The sequence below is a fragment of the Lathamus discolor genome, chromosome 5, assembly GCF_037157495.1.
Source record: "Lathamus discolor isolate bLatDis1 chromosome 5, bLatDis1.hap1, whole genome shotgun sequence".
Taxonomy (NCBI): domain Eukaryota; kingdom Metazoa; phylum Chordata; class Aves; order Psittaciformes; family Psittacidae; genus Lathamus; species Lathamus discolor.
Genome location: NC_088888.1, coordinates 63,402,453 through 63,424,254, shown reverse-complemented (window position 1 = coordinate 63,424,254; position 21,802 = coordinate 63,402,453). Strand labels below are relative to the sequence as shown.

Below are 21,802 nucleotides of genomic sequence, written 5' to 3'. Positions count from 1 at the left end.
TTGCTCCTACAGAACTGAACTGAACCCCTATACAGTAACTTACCTGGCACACGAGAAATCATCCGGCATAAATCAACATTTAATGCAGCAGCCCTCTGAAAGAGATAACCCCAGGAATGCATCTGGACTTCATAGCCTAACAAAATGTCTGGGTCATATCTAGAGAGGGGGAGGAAAGGAAAATGAGTTTCGTATTATTTAAGAAAATACCTTCCATGAACAGTGTACAAACAGGATTTCATTTTAATCATGTCAGGTTTAAGAAAAGAAGCAGCCACAAGGGATTTCTATGAAAGCAGCATCTAGACTAAGAGATAATATTTAAAACAATCTTTTAGGATATTCAGTAACATTCAACTGAAAAACTTTTAGAAGGAGTATTTTAATTGGATTTTTTTTAAATATAATTCTCTTATTTTTCTTATTTAGCTTCTATTTCTAAATAACAAAATTAGGTCTAACCAGGTTTTACGGATGAATTCAGTCTGTATCAATCATAAACTGAAACATAGCTACCAGCGTAAGACAGATGCAATCAAATATAGTCCAGTCTTCAAACTTTGTTGTATTATTTTCCTTTATGAAATAGAGTAGAATTAGTTATTTGCAAAACATTCAAGTAGCCTGGCAACAATGTACCACACATACTGCAGTGTAGCTTATATTAATCAGAGGAGGCTTCTGGTCCTAAATGGTGACAATTGGGGAAGTTGCAAGTCACAGTTAAGTGAGAGCTGTCAAAACTGAAAGGTGGAGAAAAGCGACTCTATCTACCAGTTCTATTTAAATACCTCTTCCTTTAACTTAACCTTCTTTCTGCAAGATACACAAGAAAAACTCATTTTATGCTGTATCTCATGCCAGGTGCAAAATCTGACTGGCTTAGGTACTGCTGAAAGAAAAGTTGGAATTGTCTTCTGACAGTCACTGCCCATCTTCCACTGAGAAGAGTTGACTAGACAGAAGGACAGACAAGGTGGCCTCAAAGTCAAAGCATGGGTGGGACTTGGTTCAGAAGAGCCTGTATCGCCTACCTTTTGAGTAGGCACTATTAACATCAGAAGTCACGATTTGGTCACTTGTTGAATAGCCCAAGAATGATTTTCTTGGGCTGGGCAGAAAGAGATTGGACAAAGTAGCACCAGATAGCTGTTATTTCTACAGTAAAAAAGAAAGGAAGCTTCACTGGGAATAATAGATGCTTCTTTCAAGGGCAGCTCAGTCAAGGGATTTGCAGCTCCAGCAGGCAGGCAGCATTCAATACAAAATGACAAAAGGGCAGCTGCCAAGAGGTAGAGGACAGGATAATAGGCTGAGGGTCCTGTACCACAGTTTATGCCAGACCCACAAGAGGATGCAGACTTGTAGACCTTAGTTTATGGAAGTAGGCAGGGGCCTTGGCTTACGAACAGGATCTCTGTACTTTTTGCATCATTAAAGGCATCAAAAGATGCCAACACTTCCTGACTGTTGGACACAGGAGAGTAACTTTTCCTGAATCCTAAGACAGAGCTGTATCACAGACATTACAAATGAAGCTTCAGACTTCATCATGACAGTGCTTTCCTTGCATGTGTGTCCAAATGCAGATGACAACTCACTTGGAAGTAACTAACCACTCTGAGAATAGCTCCAGAAAAGAGCTTCTCCATACTTCTGCCATGGACACTAACTTTTAATTAAAAATAAGTACAAAAGTACTTGAATCTTCTTAATCAGCATGGCTGTCCTCTTTATTACCATTTGGGCTTTTGTACCAGTCAGCAGAAGTTTCAAAAATCCCTTTTACCACCTACTTATACATTTTAAGGAAAGGGTTTGATACAATTTTTGGCTAAAGCAGAAGATTCTAAAGTAAGCTTTTGATTTCTAGCATTCTAGAGAAAGTAAAAGAACTATCACTTTGCATTTAGTGGGTATTTTGCCATCTGCTATTAATGTCAAACGAACAACTCTTTGTTTTTGGAGACAGGAAATGATCGTCAGGAATGGAAATAGTAAACTCATTTTGGAATCCTATTCTACTAGTGGTACAAACCCAAAGCTACTTGGAACAATTTATGGACAAACGAAATGAAGCTAGCATGCAGTTCCTTCCAGAACCAGAATCAGCATCAAAAAGAGTTATGACCACTTGCTGCTCACATAACATTCAACGATTGCCAACTGAGGCTCCAAAATTATGAACAGCTTCATCTAAGCTTTGAAATAAAAAGGCATTATACAATGCCTTTTGTAGGCAGAACAGTCGTAGAATAAATGTTAGAAAAATTAACATATTTTCACATTAATTCTTGCAGCTAAACTCTCACGGTCCTGGCATACTGCAAAACACTACTGATTATTTAAAACGAAGGAAGTAGTCATTTATGTTCAGATTTGAAAATGTAACTCAATTTAATGTAATTCGAAATGGCAAATACTTGTAGATTTTACACAGCGCAAGACATTATACAGATGGGTTCCATGATAAATGCAAACGTGAATGATAAACTTGAAGAACTGCTTATGTGGCACATAAGCCAGTATTCATTATGCCAGGAATACGCATGCTCTTTTAAGCCTGTTCTGAACAGAAACAAGTGTACTGTTTGAAGCAGTAAGTTGCTGTAACTGTATTAAGTAGCTACCACCTGCAATTAAGGACAGTTGCTTTGGGTTTGTCCTTGTTCAAGTAGTATATAAACTTCCTCACTTCCTACTTAAACAAATTTTAATGGGCTATTACATTACTACTGCAAGTCCCCCCATTTGTCTGAATACATTTCATCAATTCTTGAGTTAATCTCACTATTCTCTTTTTAAGCTAATGCATAAAATGACCTCGGTAAACAATCTGCATACTATCTCAAGAACCGTATCCTTCAAATGGGAAGATGTTTTATAGGACAAGACATAAACCCACTTTAGTTTATGATGTTTTCTGATACAGTTTATTTCTATAAGAAAATTCATGTATCTAAGTTACATATTACATATTTTAACATACTTTTATGTAAATTCAGATGAAGATTTGAAAGCTGATCACTCAAAAGATTAAAAAAATCAGCACGCTAGTTTTGACCCCAATCTTGCTTGTGCAGGCCATTAGGGATTGCCCATAATGGCATATTACTGAGTCACAGGGTATCACCTTACACTGCCTTACTTACTCTGGTCTTCCTTCCTAACAAGACACTACACATGCATTAAAGGGAAGCGCCTCAATTCCACTGATTTTGGCATTGTAAGTTTTCTAAGCTGGTCTCCTTATTGTCATTGAAGAAAAATGGCCTCTGGGTGAACTATTACCTAAAATTATAAGCCACCACCTGCAGAATAAGATTCTATTCTTTCTATATAGCATACATGACAATTAAAAATAGATGTCTAACTTCCATAGAATCATAGAATAGTTAGGGTTGAAAGGACCTTAAGGTCATCTAGTTCCAACCCCCATGCCATGGGCAAGGACACCTCACACTAAACCATCTCACCCAAGGCTTCATCCAACCTGGCCTTTAACACTGCCAGGGATGGAGCATTCACAACCTCCCTGGGCAACCCATTCCAGTGCCTCACCACCCTTACAGTAAAGAATATCCTCCTTATATCCAATCTAAACTTCCCCTGATTAAGTTTTACCCGTCATGCCTTGTCCTTTGAGTCAGACAACTCTCACACAAAGTAACCTACATGGAAAATCAAGGTAGAATAGCTAGTAAATGGTGAATTCAAACGCTACCCTAAACTCTCAGTAAACACAATCCCCTAGTTTCAATTCCCCTTATTTAAAACTTGGATCCAAGTGGTGTGCTCCTGAAAGGATGAAAAATGATAAACACGCTTCCAGCAATTGAGTGGCTCAGATAAATACAAGTGTAACTTACTGCAGTATTTTGTATGCCTACCTGTATACATTCACAATGTATATGCACAAAGGACTATAACCAGTATTAACAAAGTATGGATGCTTAGGTATTTCTTTAACTTTACAATCAAAATAATTTTTGGTTGAGTGCATCTCTGAATTATCTTAGACGGAAAAAACAAAGCAAGATTAAATTCAAGTAGAACTCCCTTCTACTGAGCAAAACTTGGGACCCCAAACTCCTGTGTGCATAAGGTCTACCTTATACAGTAAGTTTAACACACCTATCATACTTCTTGCACCTAACATGAGGCGCTGCTGTTTCCTGCTTCTTATTTCCTTTCTAATCAACTCTATCTCAATTTATGCAGCAGAATTGCTCTCTCCTGCAGCCCAATCCTGTGTACAGCTGTACCAGTGGACCAGCGTATCATTTGTTGAGACCTCCTGCAGTCTTCTTTTTGTTATTAGAGAAGAAGAGATGCCTGGAGCCAAAAGTTGACATTATTCCAAATGGGAAAATGAACAGGTAAACCTAAGGTTTACCTGATCTGAGCTCAACCGAAGTCTGTCTTTCATTTTCTCCCCTTTTCATGTGGTACCACAAAGATGACAGACTGTGAGCTAAAGAGATGACAAGTTTTATATTTTTCATCCTCCCTTTCACAATTTTTACAGTATACTATTGAGTTGGCCTTCATCATCAGTTTAAACTGTTCTATTAAAATAAATTGTATGAGACCAGCTTTTACACCTGCAAGAAACTAGTAAGTTACAATGCTGAGATTTGGAAGCTGCTGGGTAGGACTAACATGACAGGAATAAGAGATGTGCCTGCTAACATAGTGCTCTTTTGTTAAAAGGATGGGCACTGATACTGCTTTGCATGCTGTTGCCAGTCTCTCTGCAAAGATGAAAAGCAGAATTTATGCTGGCTGGATTTAAAGACGACAGCATTAGCATTCCACTCATACATGCTGCAGAGAGAAGAAATGTGATTATTTTCCTTTCTAGCTGTCGTTATGTGCTGTTATGCCATCTCTTCCTCTTTCTCATTTGGTAATTTCATGAATGAAAACTAAAACTCCCAGTTTGCCATCCCTTCTATTTATGTGTCTGGTTTTCCTGACTGCTATGTTTCTTCCAGCTAAAATTAAGAGAAAAGGGGTGGGGGGAGGGAATAAAATTAGGCCAGAGCTATGATACAGACAAAAGCAGTAACTGGACAAGGCAGCAGCACTCTTGGTGACTCAAATACATAACTGAAATCTCCAAAAACATTTTTCCAGTTTGCTTCGACAATAAAAATCCATAAAGTTGATACAGTTGATACATTAAGTAAAGATTTCTAGAGGAAAACACAGATGACAACAGTGGCCTGGAAAAAGAAGGTTAGATTAACACATCTCAGCTTTAAAAAGGGAACACTGCTAGACCATTTAGAAAAGAACAAATATAATGTATTGCATACAAAAAAAGAAGAAAATTATCATCATACTTTACAAGAAAAACATTACACAAAATACTTAAATGATAAGTATTAGCAACAAGTTTACAGATGTTTTATCCCCACAGTCTTTAGAAAAAAATCTTACAATTGTATACCATTTTTGTACTTTTATCAGAAACTACTTCCATGGGGACAAAGAGCTGTGGGTTGCTGGTGAGTTTCAAGTAGCAGCAAATCTGCCACTGTTTTTCTAACGTGTCCTGTTTCCACATCCTCTATGTGTCAAAGATGGGGACTCTACCTTTCCACGTGAATTCCCCAGATTTTGCCTCTCTCATGCCTGCAGGACCATCCCTTTTCTGCTCTCTGGTAGTATTTGCACTTACAGAAGAATAGCACAATTTGCCTTTAAAGTGTAGGAGAGGCCCAGACATTTCATTTCTCTTTCATGGGAATCCACTGCTCCATCAGGCTTGGACATCTCTAGTTTTCCGTTTTTTTTTAAATCTCCAAGACAAACATTCTTGTAAAATTCTCTTCCTTATCCCCCTCCACAATGTGCCAGCTTTCCTGCATTTTGCAGTGAATGGTTTATGGAGCGATGTGAATGCATTTACTCTTTTCTCTGCCTTTAGGTTCAGACAGAAGGGTGGTTTCACTTTACATTTTCAAGCAGACAGATTCTTCCAGTTTTCCTCTCAACTCATTGCAGCTGACAGCTTACGATACAGAGAGGGTCTATTCAAGAAGGCTGTTCAGACAGCATGACACAATCCCTTAGTACAGCAATATAGGTGCAAGCTCCATTTTGAGAAAAAAAAACAATTTCCCCTATGACAACTCCAAAGAGCCTACAACTTGGCTCTCTGTGCTTGTAGATCATCCACACTGGCTGCACAGGATGTGAAGGAGGCTGTTTCCCAGCTGCTTTATGCCAGTTTTGAGCCAGAGGACAGCTTATGGAAGAATGGAAAATTGACCTATGTAGGTGAAGTTTTCTCTCAAACTCCAGGATGGTTGTCAAGCTACCAAGAACACTGTAACTACGTTTTTCTTTGTTATAAATCTGTAGCTCTTCTTTTCAAACTGTCTCCTGCCTCTCAACCCTCAAAGAGCTCAGGATTTCAATGCTTTTTAGAATTAAAGAGAATTCTCAAATTCTCTTTGCAATGATGTGCTTTCTTTTACCTGCCTCTACACAGATTATGGTACTCACAAGTACCCTCATTTCACAGCTGAACTACTCTCAGTAATAACTTCCTAGAAATAAAGGCGCTTATTCCCCTCAATATTTGGACAAATGTGCTAGTTTTCATCATAGATGAAATCGCAGATCATAATTCCAGAGAAACAGCCAGGTCTTCTTCTGGTCTACAGACCTGAAGATGACTTATTTTCATTTGCCAACTGCCCACAGTTAATCAGAGACAACATCTACTAATTTCACAGAAGAACGTTTAACCTGGTATTTACTTTACAGACGTCTACATGGAAACACATGTTAAACTTACTGTGGTCATTCAGATCTAACACATGCTGAACAACTTCACAGTGAAGGTATAACTGAATTCAGCTTCAGATCATGAATTCCACTGAACTTTTTGGAGCAATACTCAGTGAACATGTAACAGAGCAAATTTAGCTCTGCTATAAAAAGTTAGCTTTGGGAAACACAGTGACAAAACGCTAGTGGTGCAGCCCAAGAATAAAACACCAGCAAGCATTAAAACCTCATCACTCTTTGCTTCAGCATCTGTGTCCCTCAAATCAGCCAGCACGTTATAAAGACTATCTGCATACATACTCTGGGTCATTTGTTCAAAGACAAAACGCGGATTTCTGATGGAAAAACAGACTGATAAAATAAAAGCAAGAATTAGGCCAACTACTAAGAGAATGATTAGCAATGGGAACAAGAATTCTTCAATTGGACTGTATAAGAATTCCTCCCACAGTTGAGGTACCCCTTTTTCAGAGCACCAACAAAGCTAATGAAGTCTATTCCTGGTATTGATGATCAAGACTGAATAGATACTATGTCATTCATTGTGCTAGGAATTTGGAATTTCACTCTTTCACCCTTCCCTCTAACAGCCAAAGATGCCAAGAATATGAACCAAAATCAAGTTGCAGTCATGCTGCGTATGCTATTTGGTCACAAGAACCTATTATCCTCTGGCCTGATAATACATCAGTATATAAGATACTGACACGGTTCTCTGCTAATAAATTAAGGTGATTTTGAGTTTTGTTCCATGAGCCTGAAGTGGTAATGCTTCTTGAACACTGCCTAATTGTTTTCTTTCTCTCACTTAACAGACCTACCATTATATGCGCCTACCACAACACTGGAGTACCTAGCTTGTGCTGGGAAAAATAAAACTAAGACCAGCAACAAAACATTGTTTAAAAAATAATTCCTCTTGCTGGAAGTTTTCATTAAAGCTGTTTGCTTGTTCATTTCCCACTGAGAAAAAAAACCCTGTGGTCCACTACTTTTTACTCAAGTAGTTTTACAGTATTTTTCCTTCAGTTAAAGCTGCTCTGGATACAGACACTTGTTTTTTTGCTTAATATAAAACATTTACGCCAGGAAAATGTCTTATTCTCTTTTGCTGAGGTTACAGAAAATAAAGGGAGAAAAGCACAGCAAACTGTAGATGTGGTCGAAGTTTTAAAAATATGTTTGTTGAGAGTTCAGCAGAAGTCTGATTCATTAAGTAGTATTGCATAGAGGGGGGAAGGAAGTAGACTAAGATGATGACAGCAGTCTGCCTCTCCGTTAATAGATCAAATCTTTTATCTTTCAGGAATACAAGTTAACTAAATCTTTGCAGGCACGCTAGCACAGTGCTGAAAGAGAAGATCTCTTAAGAAGAGATTTCTCAGACAGCAACCTGGTGGTTGGTACATTCCCTTTAAGTACTATAAAAATTGCATGCTTTTTTTCATTCCATAATGCCTTCAATATGTACAGATGTAGACGACTTCTGTTCTTCAGTGATAAATACATATTCTAACTGCTGAGTTCTTTTTTACTCTTTAGGTACTATTACTTTTTAAACTTCCAAATAACTGGGAGAATTCTTCATTTATTGGCAGTTTCTCATTCTCAGTAATTTTCCTAAGTTTGATGGAGCACTAGATTTCCAAGAAAGAGAAAAATAAAATTATGTTCCTTACCTGAATTTTGTCTTTTCTGAACAGGGATCTGCTGCTCTGTCAGGACCCACCCTGTGTTGGTTGCATTCAGCAACTCTTTTTGTATTCTGGCTTCATGGGCTTGGTCAATGCCTTTCTCATCAGAGGTTTTCTGGTTGGAGAGAGAAAGAATTGCAAATGTACTCTGCCTAGTACACATTTTTTCTTGTGCCTCTATCACCACTCAGCAGGGTGACTCAGAGTTTAAATCTGTTTATTTTTCCTTGCAGTTTTACAGCTTTGCACCTCTGACAGTAGGGCCTGGAGAGACGTCTGTGGTTCCACCTACTCACCAGCTGAGAGGGCTACCAAACAGGCTTCCCAGCCTTGGTGGAGATGGGGGGAAACCAGCAGTTTTCCAAGTCTGATGGAGCAGGCGATTTCCATTCAGAGAAGACAAAACTAATGAAAGAAACTGATTTTTCAACTACTGGTTATTTAAATCTGTCAACAGTAGTTTCAGTACCATGTAGGGTTTTCTCTGTCTTGCCTCAGAGTCCCTAGAAAAATTCTTCCCATCTGAGGGGTTTTCTATAGTTCTCAGCATTGTTACTATTTACTACCCTTAAAGTTTCAAAGAGATGTGTAATGAATTCTGGGATTAACAGAAAAGGTTATATGTTAAAGAAGATTACTTATATGGCTGATTAGTTTCAAGACTGTAACTCAGCTGCTTAGGAGGATCTGAATGTTCTTGCTGTCAGAGAAAAGGAAAAGCAAAAAGTATTTTTATTTGAAAGACCACCATGCTTGTCCACTCTAGAAATAAGCCTTTGAGGGAAACAACAACAACAACACCAACAAAAACCAGTATTTGAGAGACTGGCAAGGGTTGAAGGAACTAAATCTGCTGTACCAAGCCTGAAAAATAAAAGCAGAACGTACAGATATGCTACCTTTTTACAATATTCACTACTTCCTGGAAAAGAGTTCTTTCATCAGTAGCGTAACTGACTTCTAGTCCTGTAACTCCAGATCTTGTGAGCAAGGGGGCTTGGTCTCTGCTCCCTAGAAAATAAAGTAAAAAACCATCATTACAATTTAGAAGTCATTCATTCATTCATCCATTACTTCAGCCAACAGTATTGCTTTAGAATAAAACATACAACTGAAAAGAAGCATGGAATGCAACCTATTTTTATCTTTAACGCTAACGATTACCACAATTAATTTCATGGACTTGTCTTGTTCCTCTTGGGTGGAAAAGTTTGGCTTTTTCACTTTGTAAAATTCTGCCATAGTGGTAATCTTGCACAAATTCTCTGATATAAATTTGATTCAAGAGAAATGTCACCATTTTCCAGGTACAAGAGTCCAGCTATTAGAAAATTATTTTTGAATACGAAATGTTGCAGGACCACAGTTTTCATGCAAAATACATACTTTAATTGCTAGCTGAGAGCCCTGCTTTGCAAAATGCTTTGAAGAATGAAAATGCTACACAGCAATAGCATAGTTCTTTTTCCAGTACATTTCTTAAAAAAATTCTGTTAAGTTACTAATAGCAATAGAAACATGAGCAACTACTCACTTAGGGCATGTTAAGAGTGTCTACGTTCATAAATGTGTGAACAATAGCTAAATTTGTGTGCATGCAGGAACTCAGCATTTGCCTTCCATATAAAAAAACCCTTCTTTACTAATATGCAACACATATTGCGTGTTTTCATTTTCTTTATGCGACAGATAGTAATATCTCTGATTAAGGCAACAATCTGGTGTTTTTAAAAGGCATTCTATTTTCATTCTTAAGAGCTTGGTAATTAAAAAAGTGTGCTTTCAGAAATAAATTAAAATGAGTACTTTAACTTACAAAGCAATATTAATACAAAACGGGGAAAAAAAAGGTGTTTCTCAATGTCAAGTCACTCCACAGGGAACTCAAAAGTTCTAACCAAGAAAATATTAACAGCACACATCAATTAAAGGAAGGAATGGCACAATAACATTTAAACATGTCACTTTCTTTCACTAACAAACCCAGATCAGAACCTCTGGCTTTTAAAAATATTACTGGACCTCTTTACAGAGAGCTTTTTATCAGCGGCACACACCTAGGGAGCCATAGTGGCTATACTGTGGAAAGTCTCACTTAGAAAGATAGTAACAAGCATATAATACCACAAAAAACTTCACTGAGAGTAATAAGAACTTAGCTTAACATGATAGAGTATCTACAATACTTTGAAAAATAAAGTGGTTAAAAGAAGGAACTGTTGCCTTAATGCTGAATTTATTTTTGGTAGGTTTTGTCTATGCCTGGATTTTAGACAGTATTTTGTGGTTTAATACACATTCACAATGCCAAAGAAACCCTGAATGAAAGAGGATTTTTGGTTTTGGGTATTTTGTATGGTTGGTTTTTACTTTTACTAGCCTAAACCAGTGGTACTCAACCTTTAACAGCTGGAGAGCCACTTCTTTATTAAATGGAGTTGTAGAGCACCATAAAAATCAAGTATCATCAGTGTGATTTTTCTTCCATCATGACACTTCAATGTGTGATGATGCCGCCTCAACATCATCACATATTGATACATCACGACATGACACATCAGCATCCTCTCTCCCAGCAGCATTCTGTCTTCAACCCCTTCTGGCTGCTAGGAAGGAGTGGGGTGGAGGGGTAGAAGGGGCAAAAGGGCGAGTTTTTCCCCATTCTGCCCCACGGCTGCTGGGTGGGAGGTGATCTCTACTCTTACCTGTGGGGGGATCCCAGCAGCTCCTTTTCTTTCCCCCTATGGGAGGGGGAACTTCAGCGACTCCCACACTGCTGGTCCATTTGCTCAGTGCTCCCCGCGCTGCCTGATAGAGTGGAGCGCCGATCAGACGCCTACATTGCGAGAGCCGCCTGTAGGGCCATGAAGAGCCACATCCGGCTCTAGAGCCACAGGTTGAGTATCACTGGTCTAAACAAAGCCAAAAAGGTACAATAGAATAAGGGCCCCTGTTTAGATCCTAAAAGGATCAGATAAAACCACAAAAATAACCCTTAAGTAAAATATAAAACATACTGTCTTGCTTTTAACATTTTCTACTTGCAGCTATCCAGCAACTTGAGTAGGAAACTGAAGGCAGGTTTTCCTCTTTATACTTTTAGAACACTGCAGGAGCTTGTCCACAAGTAGGCAAACACAGATATTTTGCACATATGTATGTTATTTGTGGTTTACAGCCCATGCAATAGTTCTTTAAAAATATAAGCAGGAAAACTGTATGTTTAATATGGCCATTCATCCAACAGTCAACAAGACAAAATTAAATGAGCTACATAGTAATATAGATACTCGATTATATTTTGCTTGCTACTGTTTGATTACTATGAAATAAGTATTTCTGTAAAATATGTTAAGAAAAAAGAAATAAGAACCTTGGCTTGAGAGTGTCCTGTCTGCATCAATCACTATAGCACCAGTGATTTCTTTTTTATCAGTGTTTGGCAGTGCTGTGTCTGAAGAGATGCAATAGAATAAAGCACAGATGGGATCAAACTCTGGGTCTGGTTCCAAATCTCGTCTAGTTCGAGCATGTAACTCCATACTGATGAGGGTAAGGTGCTGGACCTACCAAAAAATAAATACAGTAAGTTAGTGTGCTTTGGAGCTTTCTTAAAAAAATTTAATAGGACATTATTAGCAGACAATTATATGGTCACACTATACTGTAACAAAGAGGTCACCCCAGAAAATTAAGTTATTAAACATGCGCCTCTGGATCTCACTTTTTTGCAAAAAGCATTACCTTACAAAAAAAAGATTAATTATACTTTTATACACAATTGAGTATTTGTTTCTGAATATGATCTTCTTCTACTAAAAGCAGAAAATACAAACAGAAATGTTCAACAATTGCAAATTCCTATAATGTTTTCAAACAGCTTTGCATATTGAGCTGAATTAAGTTTCCAGACCGATCAAGAATAAGAATCACTGTTGGTCTTTATCTTCCTTTCCCTCCCTCACCTAAGACATGCAAACTAGCTTGAAGGCTAAGTCACTTACAGGTAGATATGAAGAATACCTATCTTTCCCTTCACTGGCATTAATTAACTTCCACATCATGTTGCCACAGCTTTTTGAAGAATGGTTGGCATTAAGAAAATGCTAAGCCCTACATATTATACACTTTTGTGTCTATAATAAATACTGTAGTATTTAATATTGTGTCAGCACTATGTTGGTGTTCTATTGTCTTGCATAATATAGTTGATAATGTGGACTAATGGGAAAATTGGAAGGATGAAAAGGAAGAAGTTACAAATACTTCTGAGTAAACAAAGTGCCCTGGGGGCAATCAGATTTCCTCTAGATTTGCATTCTAAATCACTACAGCCATCACTGAAATGAAATTTTATTACTGAGCTCTATCTCCATTTCCTGCAAAATCATCAGATTCTTGTGGCTTCTCCTATGTCATCAAGTCAGTGCATAAAACTGCTATCTCCCCATCTCATCTGTAAATTGGTCAACAGCTAATCCCAAGCCACGGATGTGGTGACTGTTTGGGAGCACATACATGCTGGCTGGCCAGCTAGCAGCCAAACACAGCAGTACTATATTACATTGAATCTCTTTCTCCAGCATCAATTTGGATCTATCTTCCCAGACCAACCACTGATCTACATGAAATATGTAGAGATACTCATTGAGGCATGTACCAGTCTGTTAGATGTAGTAGAAACTGGCCAACAGGTTCAGAAGGTAGCATGTAGAGATACCAGGCGGGCCTGACTAATGTCAGATGCCTTGTTCCTTAAGGAAACAATCCATGAAAATTTTGGTCAGCTAGTTTTTTCAGTAATGTTTTTATACAAACCTTACTAGTTCTTCCTTCTCATTTCCCCATATTTGTATTTTTTTGAAAGGAAAATTTACCACCTTCTCAACAAAAATGCTGTGAAATTTAAGTCAATCCTACTAAATAAAGGCACTTGGAGATCAAGCTTAAACTAGTAGAGGACTTAAAGCTGCAGCCATCACACACTGATTATGTCAGGCAGGGACCAAGGAGAAAAAGATTTTTAAATTCTGCCATTACAAAACTGGTCTGATTAACTATCATTTTATAAAATAACATGTCAATTACCTCATGCAAGGATTTGGCTTCCTGCAGGTTTTCCACAGTGACTTTAAAACCGTAAGTATTATTTAAAGATGGTCCTTCAATCTGAGAAGTGTCTTTCTTTGGAGCACCAAGGGCAGCAAACTGATTCTTATTGGGGGGAGAGAAGGGAAAGAAGAAAGGTATAGTGTAATACTGAAAAAACTACAGGTTGCTACATTCAGATGCAATATTCAAAACAAATTTATCAATGAAAATGTAAATAATATGGTACAGTTACTAAAAATGGCTTTCACTATCTCCTAATGTAATTTTTCAACAAGGAAACAACAGCTGTAACCTTCTGCCTTTTAGGAATAATTTTAATGAAACCTCATATTAAAGCAATAGACAGTTTGAAAACCCCACAAAAATCCACACATATTGGCTTGCTTAGAAGCCTGAGGACAGAGGAACCAGCAAATCTCTATTCCCTCTTGAGCAACAATTCATCAAAAACCTCCGTTTCAGTCACCACTTCAAGGCACTGAATTAAAGGTACACTTAAGTACCCACCTGAACTGAGTGACTACTGAGAACAAATGAAAAGACTATTGGGTCATTTTCATAATGCACCTTGCCTACCATTCCTTTTCCAATGTGGGAAACAGAAATATTGTTAAGGGAAAACATGTGAGCCTGACCATTTTATGCAATCCATTCCCTCTCTACTCTGCCAGCGTATCAGTGCTATTCACTGTCTATGCTGTTTTCAGAAAATGCTTAGAATATTGTCTGAAAACTAATACACACAGAGACACATAAATACACATGTCTATGTGTATGTAGAAAAGGGAAAATAAAAATATAAAAGGTATATAAAAAAACCCCTATAAAAGCTATATAGAAGGGAAATCCCAACAGAACTTAAAAAGGATGTAGCTAAAAGAGCAAAACATTCTCCTTACAGTCTCTTTAGTACTTCACTACCGTAAAGCATAAAACATATTTACGATATGAGAAGAGATTCAGAGCAGCCCTGCAGAGAAGGACTTGGGGGTGCTGGTCGATGAGAAAACGAACATGAGCCGGCAGTGTGCGCTTGCAGCCCAGAGAGCCAACCGTATCCTGGGCTGCATCAAAAGGAGCGTGACCAGCAGGTCGAAGGAGGTGATCCTGCCCCTCTACTCTGCTCTTCTGAGACATCAGCTGCAGTATTGTGTGCAGTTCTGGTGTCCTCAACATAAAAAGGACATGGAACTGCTGGAACAGGTCCAGAGGAGGGCCACGAGGATGATCAGGGGACTGGAGCACCTCCCATATGAAGACAGGCTGAGGAAGTTGGGGCTTTTCAGCCTGGAGAAGAGAAGGCTGTGCGGAGACCTCATAGCAGCCTTCCAGTACCTGAAGGGGGCCTATAGGGATGCTGGGGAGGGACTCTTCGTCAGGGACTGTAGTGACAGGACAAGGGGTAATGGGTTAAAACTTAAACAGGGGAAGTTTAGATTGGATATAAGGAGGAAATTCTTTCCTGTTAGGGTGGTGAGACACTGGAATCGGCTGCCCAGGGAGATTGTGAGTGCTCCATCACTGGCGGTGTTCAAGGCCAGGTTGGATGAAGCCTTGTGTGGGATGGTTTAGTGAGAGGTGTCCCTGCCCATGGCAGGGGGGTTGGAACTAGATGATCTTGAGGTCCTTTCCAACCCTAACTATTCTATGATTCTATGATTCTATGATATCCGGCTTCGCCACCCTGCAACTCATCCTAGCTCTGAGTGTACACTGATGCTACAGCAACTGCACCCTACCACTTCAAACGCATTTTCAAGATCTTGACAGCAAAAGAAAAAAACAACAAAACAACATAGGAGAAAGAGAATGGAAATTTGTATGTGTGGCATAATAAAAATGTATCTGTACATAAAATCTTAATTTACCTTCATTTGTGTGGTTAGAAGTACTCTGCGAAGACCACCAGTATTATTTCCCCTCTTGTGGCTCAGTTTCTGGGCTTTTGGTTCTGTAAACATACGTGAGTGCAAAACTGCTTAGCCTCATTAATACTGCCTACACCTTAAACAACATTTTAGAAACAACCAAAGGCATTTGGTTAACATTATAAACAAACGTTATATTAAAACAAATACAACTTTATTCTCTGTCCAATCCAAAGCAAAACTATTTCAATTTGGTATCTATGGACACTTAGGAACATGTAATACAAGGCCAGTGAGTTACCAAGCCTCACATGACTACCATCTTAACACTGCAATGTTATTCACACTCTACATTTAGACTACGTTTGAAAAAATGCAAGCAATGTAAAAAGAAAGATTTCAAAATCCCCCAAATAAGAGATATTTTAATTTTTAACCAGCACTTCAGAGTTCAGATACTAGAGACCATGACAAAGCAAAAGGGTGTTCTGCTTCTACACTTTTTTCATAACTCAGTAGTTAACTTTAACAATAATGCAAAGGTCTTTTTCTTTCCAAAACTAGTTTTAAACTTATTTTTGTAGAGACATAATTTTCTTCTCATTATGTCAAAAGAAATACAATGTCCTATTCAGATTTCTGTATCATTAGAATCACTCAATCAATTTACCTGTAGATAAAGGAGTAAACCCAAGAACTTCAGGCACTCTATCTTGATTTTTCCTCTGCACAATAGGAGTACTATGTAGGCAAACAGATTCAGAATTTCCAGGATCTTCATTAACTGGAAATGGAGATGTGACACAGGATGTCCTAACGTCCTCGTGGGTGGATGGAGAGTTTTGGGCACTTCCCACAGGTACTACATCATTTCCTTCCACAGATGACAAAATAATATCCTGACTTTTCCACTCTGTGTCTTCTAATTTGGACTGCTTGGGATCTGGAGATGCTACTTGTTGCCAAGGAGGAAGTACTGGAGAATCTGGTGAACTGTAATTGACATAATAATCTTCCTCCTCCTCCTCCTTATCATGTTCTAGTGTTGAATTAACAAGTGTCTTGCTTTCAGATGGAGTTTTATTAGAGTCCATGTAATTTTTAGTATTTACAGAAGTTCCTATAGTGATTATAGACTTATCACAGGTTTCCTTGGTTTGTGCTTTTGTATTTTCTGCCACAGCAGCAGCAGTATTCTTTGCAAGCAAAATAGGTCTTTCATCTTCCAGGCTCGATAAATTAAAATCTTTAGCTGCTTTTACCACTTCTATAGATTTCTCTTCAGACAATACTACAGAGCTGAAATTCTCAGCTGCCTTTGCCAGCTCAGCAGGATGAGTTTTAGGCAATTTCTTGAAATGTTCATACTCTTCTTTGGCATGAAGCCATATCTGAACTTGCTGTTGGCTTGGAGCACACTTGCATGGCATTATGACTATTTTTTTGTCTTCGCTAAATTTATGGCTATTACTTTCTTTTTTATTAACAGTAGAGTGACCATAACGAGGAGGAGACCCTGGTCTAGGGCTTTCTGTCATTGCTGAAAATGCAGTCTTCCAGAGCCGTAGACCTTCTAATGAGAAGTCTCCCTCAAATTCAAGCAGGTCATTTGGAAGCCTAGTTTCCACTGTGAGAAGCCGTCCTCCAATCTCCCTGTGAAGAAAATAGTTTGAGTTACTGTTTTACTCTCAATTGCATTACAGGTAATTTAGAGGAAACCAGTCCTAGAGATGATATACAGGCAAAATCTTGCTAACTAGTTTTCACACTGTGCAATTCCTGTGGGCAGTGTCTTCCTTTTACAAGCCAAGCAGACACATTCCCACTTACTGCAGTAATATGAAGCAATAAAAACCCAAAGTGTCAAGAATGAAAAATGGGTATTTGCACGGGAAGTACAGTAATTTTCAACTTCAAACGTACTGGTTATCAGATGGGATCTTTCATGCATCTGTGCCACATAACAGCATAAAATTGTTTACAGGAATAAATTTAATTTAGTATAATCACAAGCATATGTAGACAGAAATGTATTTAACACAGTACCTTGGCTTTTCTGGAGCATCTGAAGGATTGCTGCAAAATGGTTCCTGATAAACTGTTTCTGCGAGATCATGATCCAGCAAAGTTGCCATGATTTCTTCACGACTGGGTGGGGACATGAGAGGCTTAAGAATGTGAGCGGTCCGAGGTGTAAAACTTCCATTCTTTGACTGTGAGGGAGAACTGGTTGATCTTGGTGAACTATATGGAGTTGGGGTTAGTGCCTCATTGTTTCTTGAAACATGTAGTTCTAAATCCTCAGAAGCAGTATCTATAAGCTCACCATCAGGAGAAGATAAAATTGATGTAAAAGAGGTATTAACTGAATCAAGTGGTCGACAGGGTTCAAAAGTGGTTTCTTTTCTAATGTGGCTTTGAATCCAGTCTGAGGTGGTTGGCTGGGGAAGGTTAAGAAATCTCTCTTTATTACCTGCATTTCTGTTCAATTTAAATTTTTCATTTAAACAAATCTCAGTCTCTTGTGTACAAAAGGTATCGACGGAACTAGACCTAGAAGCTGAAGGATGAACATTTTTCCTCCATTGGCTATGGCAGTGGTTCTCATTACTATCCAGTGAGGTTTTCTCAAAAAGCTCAGGGCTCAGGGACCCAGTCCGTATCCGTTTACTTGTGCTTGGAGAATGCTGCTTTTGTTCCTCAGATTTTTGGTCATTATGACACACAAAGTCATTTTCTGCTGTTTGTCCAGAACCAAGATCTTGAATTGCATCACTCAAGAATTTCTGGGGCAAATTTTGATCTGCTGGGACAAACTGGCTTGCAGAATAAAAACTGCAAAATCCAGTTTGTCCTATAGCATTGATATCAAAGTTGTAACTGTGGTCTGGAGACAAGCTGTCTTCAAGCGAGTAGCAGCTTTCAAAACCAGGGTCTGAAAAAAAAATGGGGCTATCATCAGACACAGAGTGATCGATGCGACTCGTGATCTGCTGGCTTAATGACTCCATTTTGGACAGTTTTGCTGTTTTTTCTTTAGGTTTTGTGCTCCTGGGAGCACGAGATTTTCTTGGCGATGCTACCGACCGCGACCTTTTGATTGCTTTATTCTGTTCAAGAGGGCATGGTATACTCCTGCTCAGCTGTGTTTTAGCTGCTAATGGTTGCTGTGTAACATTAGCATTCTGAGCTTTCTGCTGTCTCTTCTGGAGCAACTCTTTCAAAACAGCTAGGCCAGACTGTCCTTCACTGAATGCTGATGGGGCCACTATAGTCCTGTTTTTATACTGGGTGATGGATTTTGGTTGCGTGGTTGTTTCTGACAGAGACCTTTGTTTTACTGTTTCAGGTTTAAAACGTGACATATCCAAAATAAATCCTCTCTGGTTTTGATCCCAGTTTAACTGTTTCACTGGACTCTTCAAAGATGTTACAAAACAGTTCTTAGGCAACTGAAGTGGCCCAGGGCTTTCCTCAGATGACTTAAGAACAGAAGAACAAGGATCAGAATGCTTGGATGCCTCTGGTAAGCAAAAAATCTGCTGTTGATTATTGTCTTTACAATGCAAATAGTTAGTGGCATGTAACTGATCCATCTTTGCTGTGTCCAAAGAGTCACGGGTTTCATTTAATTTCCCAGCTGGTGGTAAATACCTGTTTTGCAAATTTTTTGTCTCTTCTGCTTTTGCAGAAGTCTTATCTTTAGAGATGCGTGTGTTCTGCATTACCTGAGTTGTGTGATTAGATGGATCAAATATGTTTTGAATGACAGCAGAATCCTTCATTCTAAATACAGCACTTTGAGTCCTGGGCCTTTGAGAGCTCATTTTTGGTACTTCCCTTCCAGATGCCACAGGAGTAGATGTGAAAGATGAATGAGGGTCTTCTTGTGAAGCAGGTGCACGCTGCGCATCTACAGGCTTATCAATTTCCATCAAAGAATGAAAACAGCCTGATGAATTACCTTGTTCATCAGCTGCTGAGGGGAGCTGTGCTGATGGTAAATATCCTGCAGAATAGCCAGGAAGAGGACTGTCTTTCCGGTTATGAAGTGGCTGCAAGTTGGCAGAGTTGTAAGAAATCTCAGGCAGATCTTGATGTTTCAGCACAAACTTCACCTCTGCAGTAGAGTTAGCATTTCCTTTTTCATGCTTAAATACAACACGCTTTCTTGAGGCTGCTTTTTCAACTGTTTTTTGTCTTTGTTTTCTCGGTTTCTTCTTTACATCATCTGCTGTTTCATCAGTCTGATTGATTTTTTTCTTTTTCTTAGTAGATACGGTGGGGCTAGCAAATTTCTTTTTACATTTCTTAACCTGAGTTTTTGCTCGACTGTTTTTTCCTGCATTAGAATTAACATTCTTGCTGCCGTACATATGTGGCCCCCTATTAAATAAAGCTTCTCTCTCCAGGTTGGTCAAAATTTCTTCTGCTTTTGGATCAGTGGGAGACCAGCAGCGAGGTGGAGATGTGTTTACTGGGCTTGTGCTTCTCTCAGAAAGAAAACCTAACTTAGACATAACATCACTATAGTTATAGTCACAGTCTTCAGCTTCAGCGTTGTAGGATGGTGAAGGAGGAGAAAGAATTGTATGAGTCCTTTTTCTGAAAGATAAAGTTCTTTTAATATTTTTACTACCTGTTTTTTGTGGCTTTCCAGCTTTTTTCTTGGTTGACTTATGTTTTGCTTTCCTTTTGTGACTTTTCTTTGGCGTTAGTGGATAAATAGGATATTTGGTTGCAGGAGAATCAGGAACTTTAGGCCAGAAGTCCTTTAAAGGTGCAAGCTTTTTATATAAGTTCATCTTTTCCTCTGTGAGTACTACTCTTTCCTCACTAGAATCTACTTTCCCTAGTTTAACAAGCATATTTTTTCTCCCTCTAAATCTATTGATGATAATATATTTAATAATAACAGGTGGCAATTTTTTTGAAAGTTTTCTACGCTTTCGAGACTTCTGAGACCCATCCAAACTTTCAACACCTTCTATCATTTGAGGTAGATTAATTTTTGAGTTGTGTGCGACAAAGCTTGATTCACTGTCTTCAGTCTCATAATTTACCTTCCGTTTCGTTCGGAGTGTATATTTATTCCCACATAATCCAAATGACTGCTCAGTTTCAAGAGATCCATCTGCAAACTGACAGTCAGTATAATTAGCAGTACTTGCAGGCATTTTGTTTTCAAAAGCTTCAAGAGGAACTTGAACAAAGTCACTAGGTAAAGCACTATCCTTATCAGGAATGTTACTACAAGCATTACCTTGTGTATAGCAGCTTTCCTTCACTGATACAACATCATTTACACTTAAAAGCTCCTGATTGATAAAATTATGCTTCTTTTTATTCAGCTTCAACCTGGACTGTTTGTTGCCTTGCTGTAACTTATATGTCACAGGAGCTAACTTCTGTGGTCGACTGAGACAATTAGAAAGAACAACACTAGGAAAGAACATATAATGTGCTGCTTGTTGACTGAGGCTTGGCTTTTCTGCCTTATGCTCCTGAAATTCTTCATACCTAATTTTAAGCTTATTAAGGCCACCTTCATCAGTGTTATTTTCAAGTGAATGTACCACAGTTCGACTGCCTCCTGAACAAGACACCAACTCACAATTTTCAGTAACTGCTGCTGGAAAAAAACTATTTATACTTGCACTGCTGGATTTTTCATTTACTTCAGAGGACATTTTACCTTTGGAATGGCTGGAGTGGCTCAAATCAGAAAAGTTAAATAAGTTTTTATTCAACATGCTGTCACCAATGTGGCGGCCCACATGCATAAAAGAGACATCCTTTTCAGCCTTTCTGATGCTAGTATACTTCCTACTAGGTATCTGTCTGCTCACTGATGAAATATCATCTTCATACTCAAAAATATTATTTTCACATGAAGGAACTGGGAGAGTATCTTTCTTGTTACTCTCTTTGTGAGAGTTTTCTGCATGGGTACTACTGCTGAATGGAGTTGGATATTTTGCTGAGTAAGTGCTTTCTTTTGTAAGAGAATGGACTGAAAGTTCAGGTCTTGTTTCTGTGTTTGGTTGTGAGAGGTCTTCTACTAAATCTTCATTATTCAAAACATGGTTAGAAAGGGCACTTGTGTGTTTACACTGAAAAGTAATTTTAGCAGAAGATGGGGGTTCTAGCGTAGCAGCATCTTTATGAAAGATTGAGGTCTTTACAGACATTTTGCTTGTTGCAATGACGGAGGAGTGAGTTCGAGAACTTTCATTATTCAGAGGATTGTCTGAAATGGAAGACAAGCAATTTTACTCTAGTTTTTCTGTAAAAAGCCCCACAAAAAACCTAAGGCATTAACCA

General features: G+C 38.5%; 1 protein-coding gene across 2 annotated transcripts in view; it reads right to left on the bottom strand.

The window, feature by feature from the left end:
- REV3L (REV3 like, DNA directed polymerase zeta catalytic subunit) overlaps nt 1-21,802 on the bottom strand; it is a 122,740-nt gene that overhangs the window by 23,623 nt on the left and 77,315 nt on the right. For both annotated transcript variants that reach the window (XM_065681065.1, XM_065681064.1), the window contains exons 13-19: nt 17,525-21,728; nt 16,149-17,131; nt 15,479-15,561; nt 13,587-13,712; nt 11,872-12,064; nt 9,398-9,509; nt 44-159 (exon numbers count right to left, since the gene is read on the bottom strand). In XM_065681065.1, coding sequence (XP_065537137.1) covers nt 44-159; nt 9,398-9,509; nt 11,872-12,064; nt 13,587-13,712; nt 15,479-15,561; nt 16,149-17,131; nt 17,525-21,728 — 5,817 coding nt within the window. The remainder of the gene's footprint in view (nt 1-43; nt 160-9,397; nt 9,510-11,871; nt 12,065-13,586; nt 13,713-15,478; nt 15,562-16,148; nt 17,132-17,524; nt 21,729-21,802) is intronic.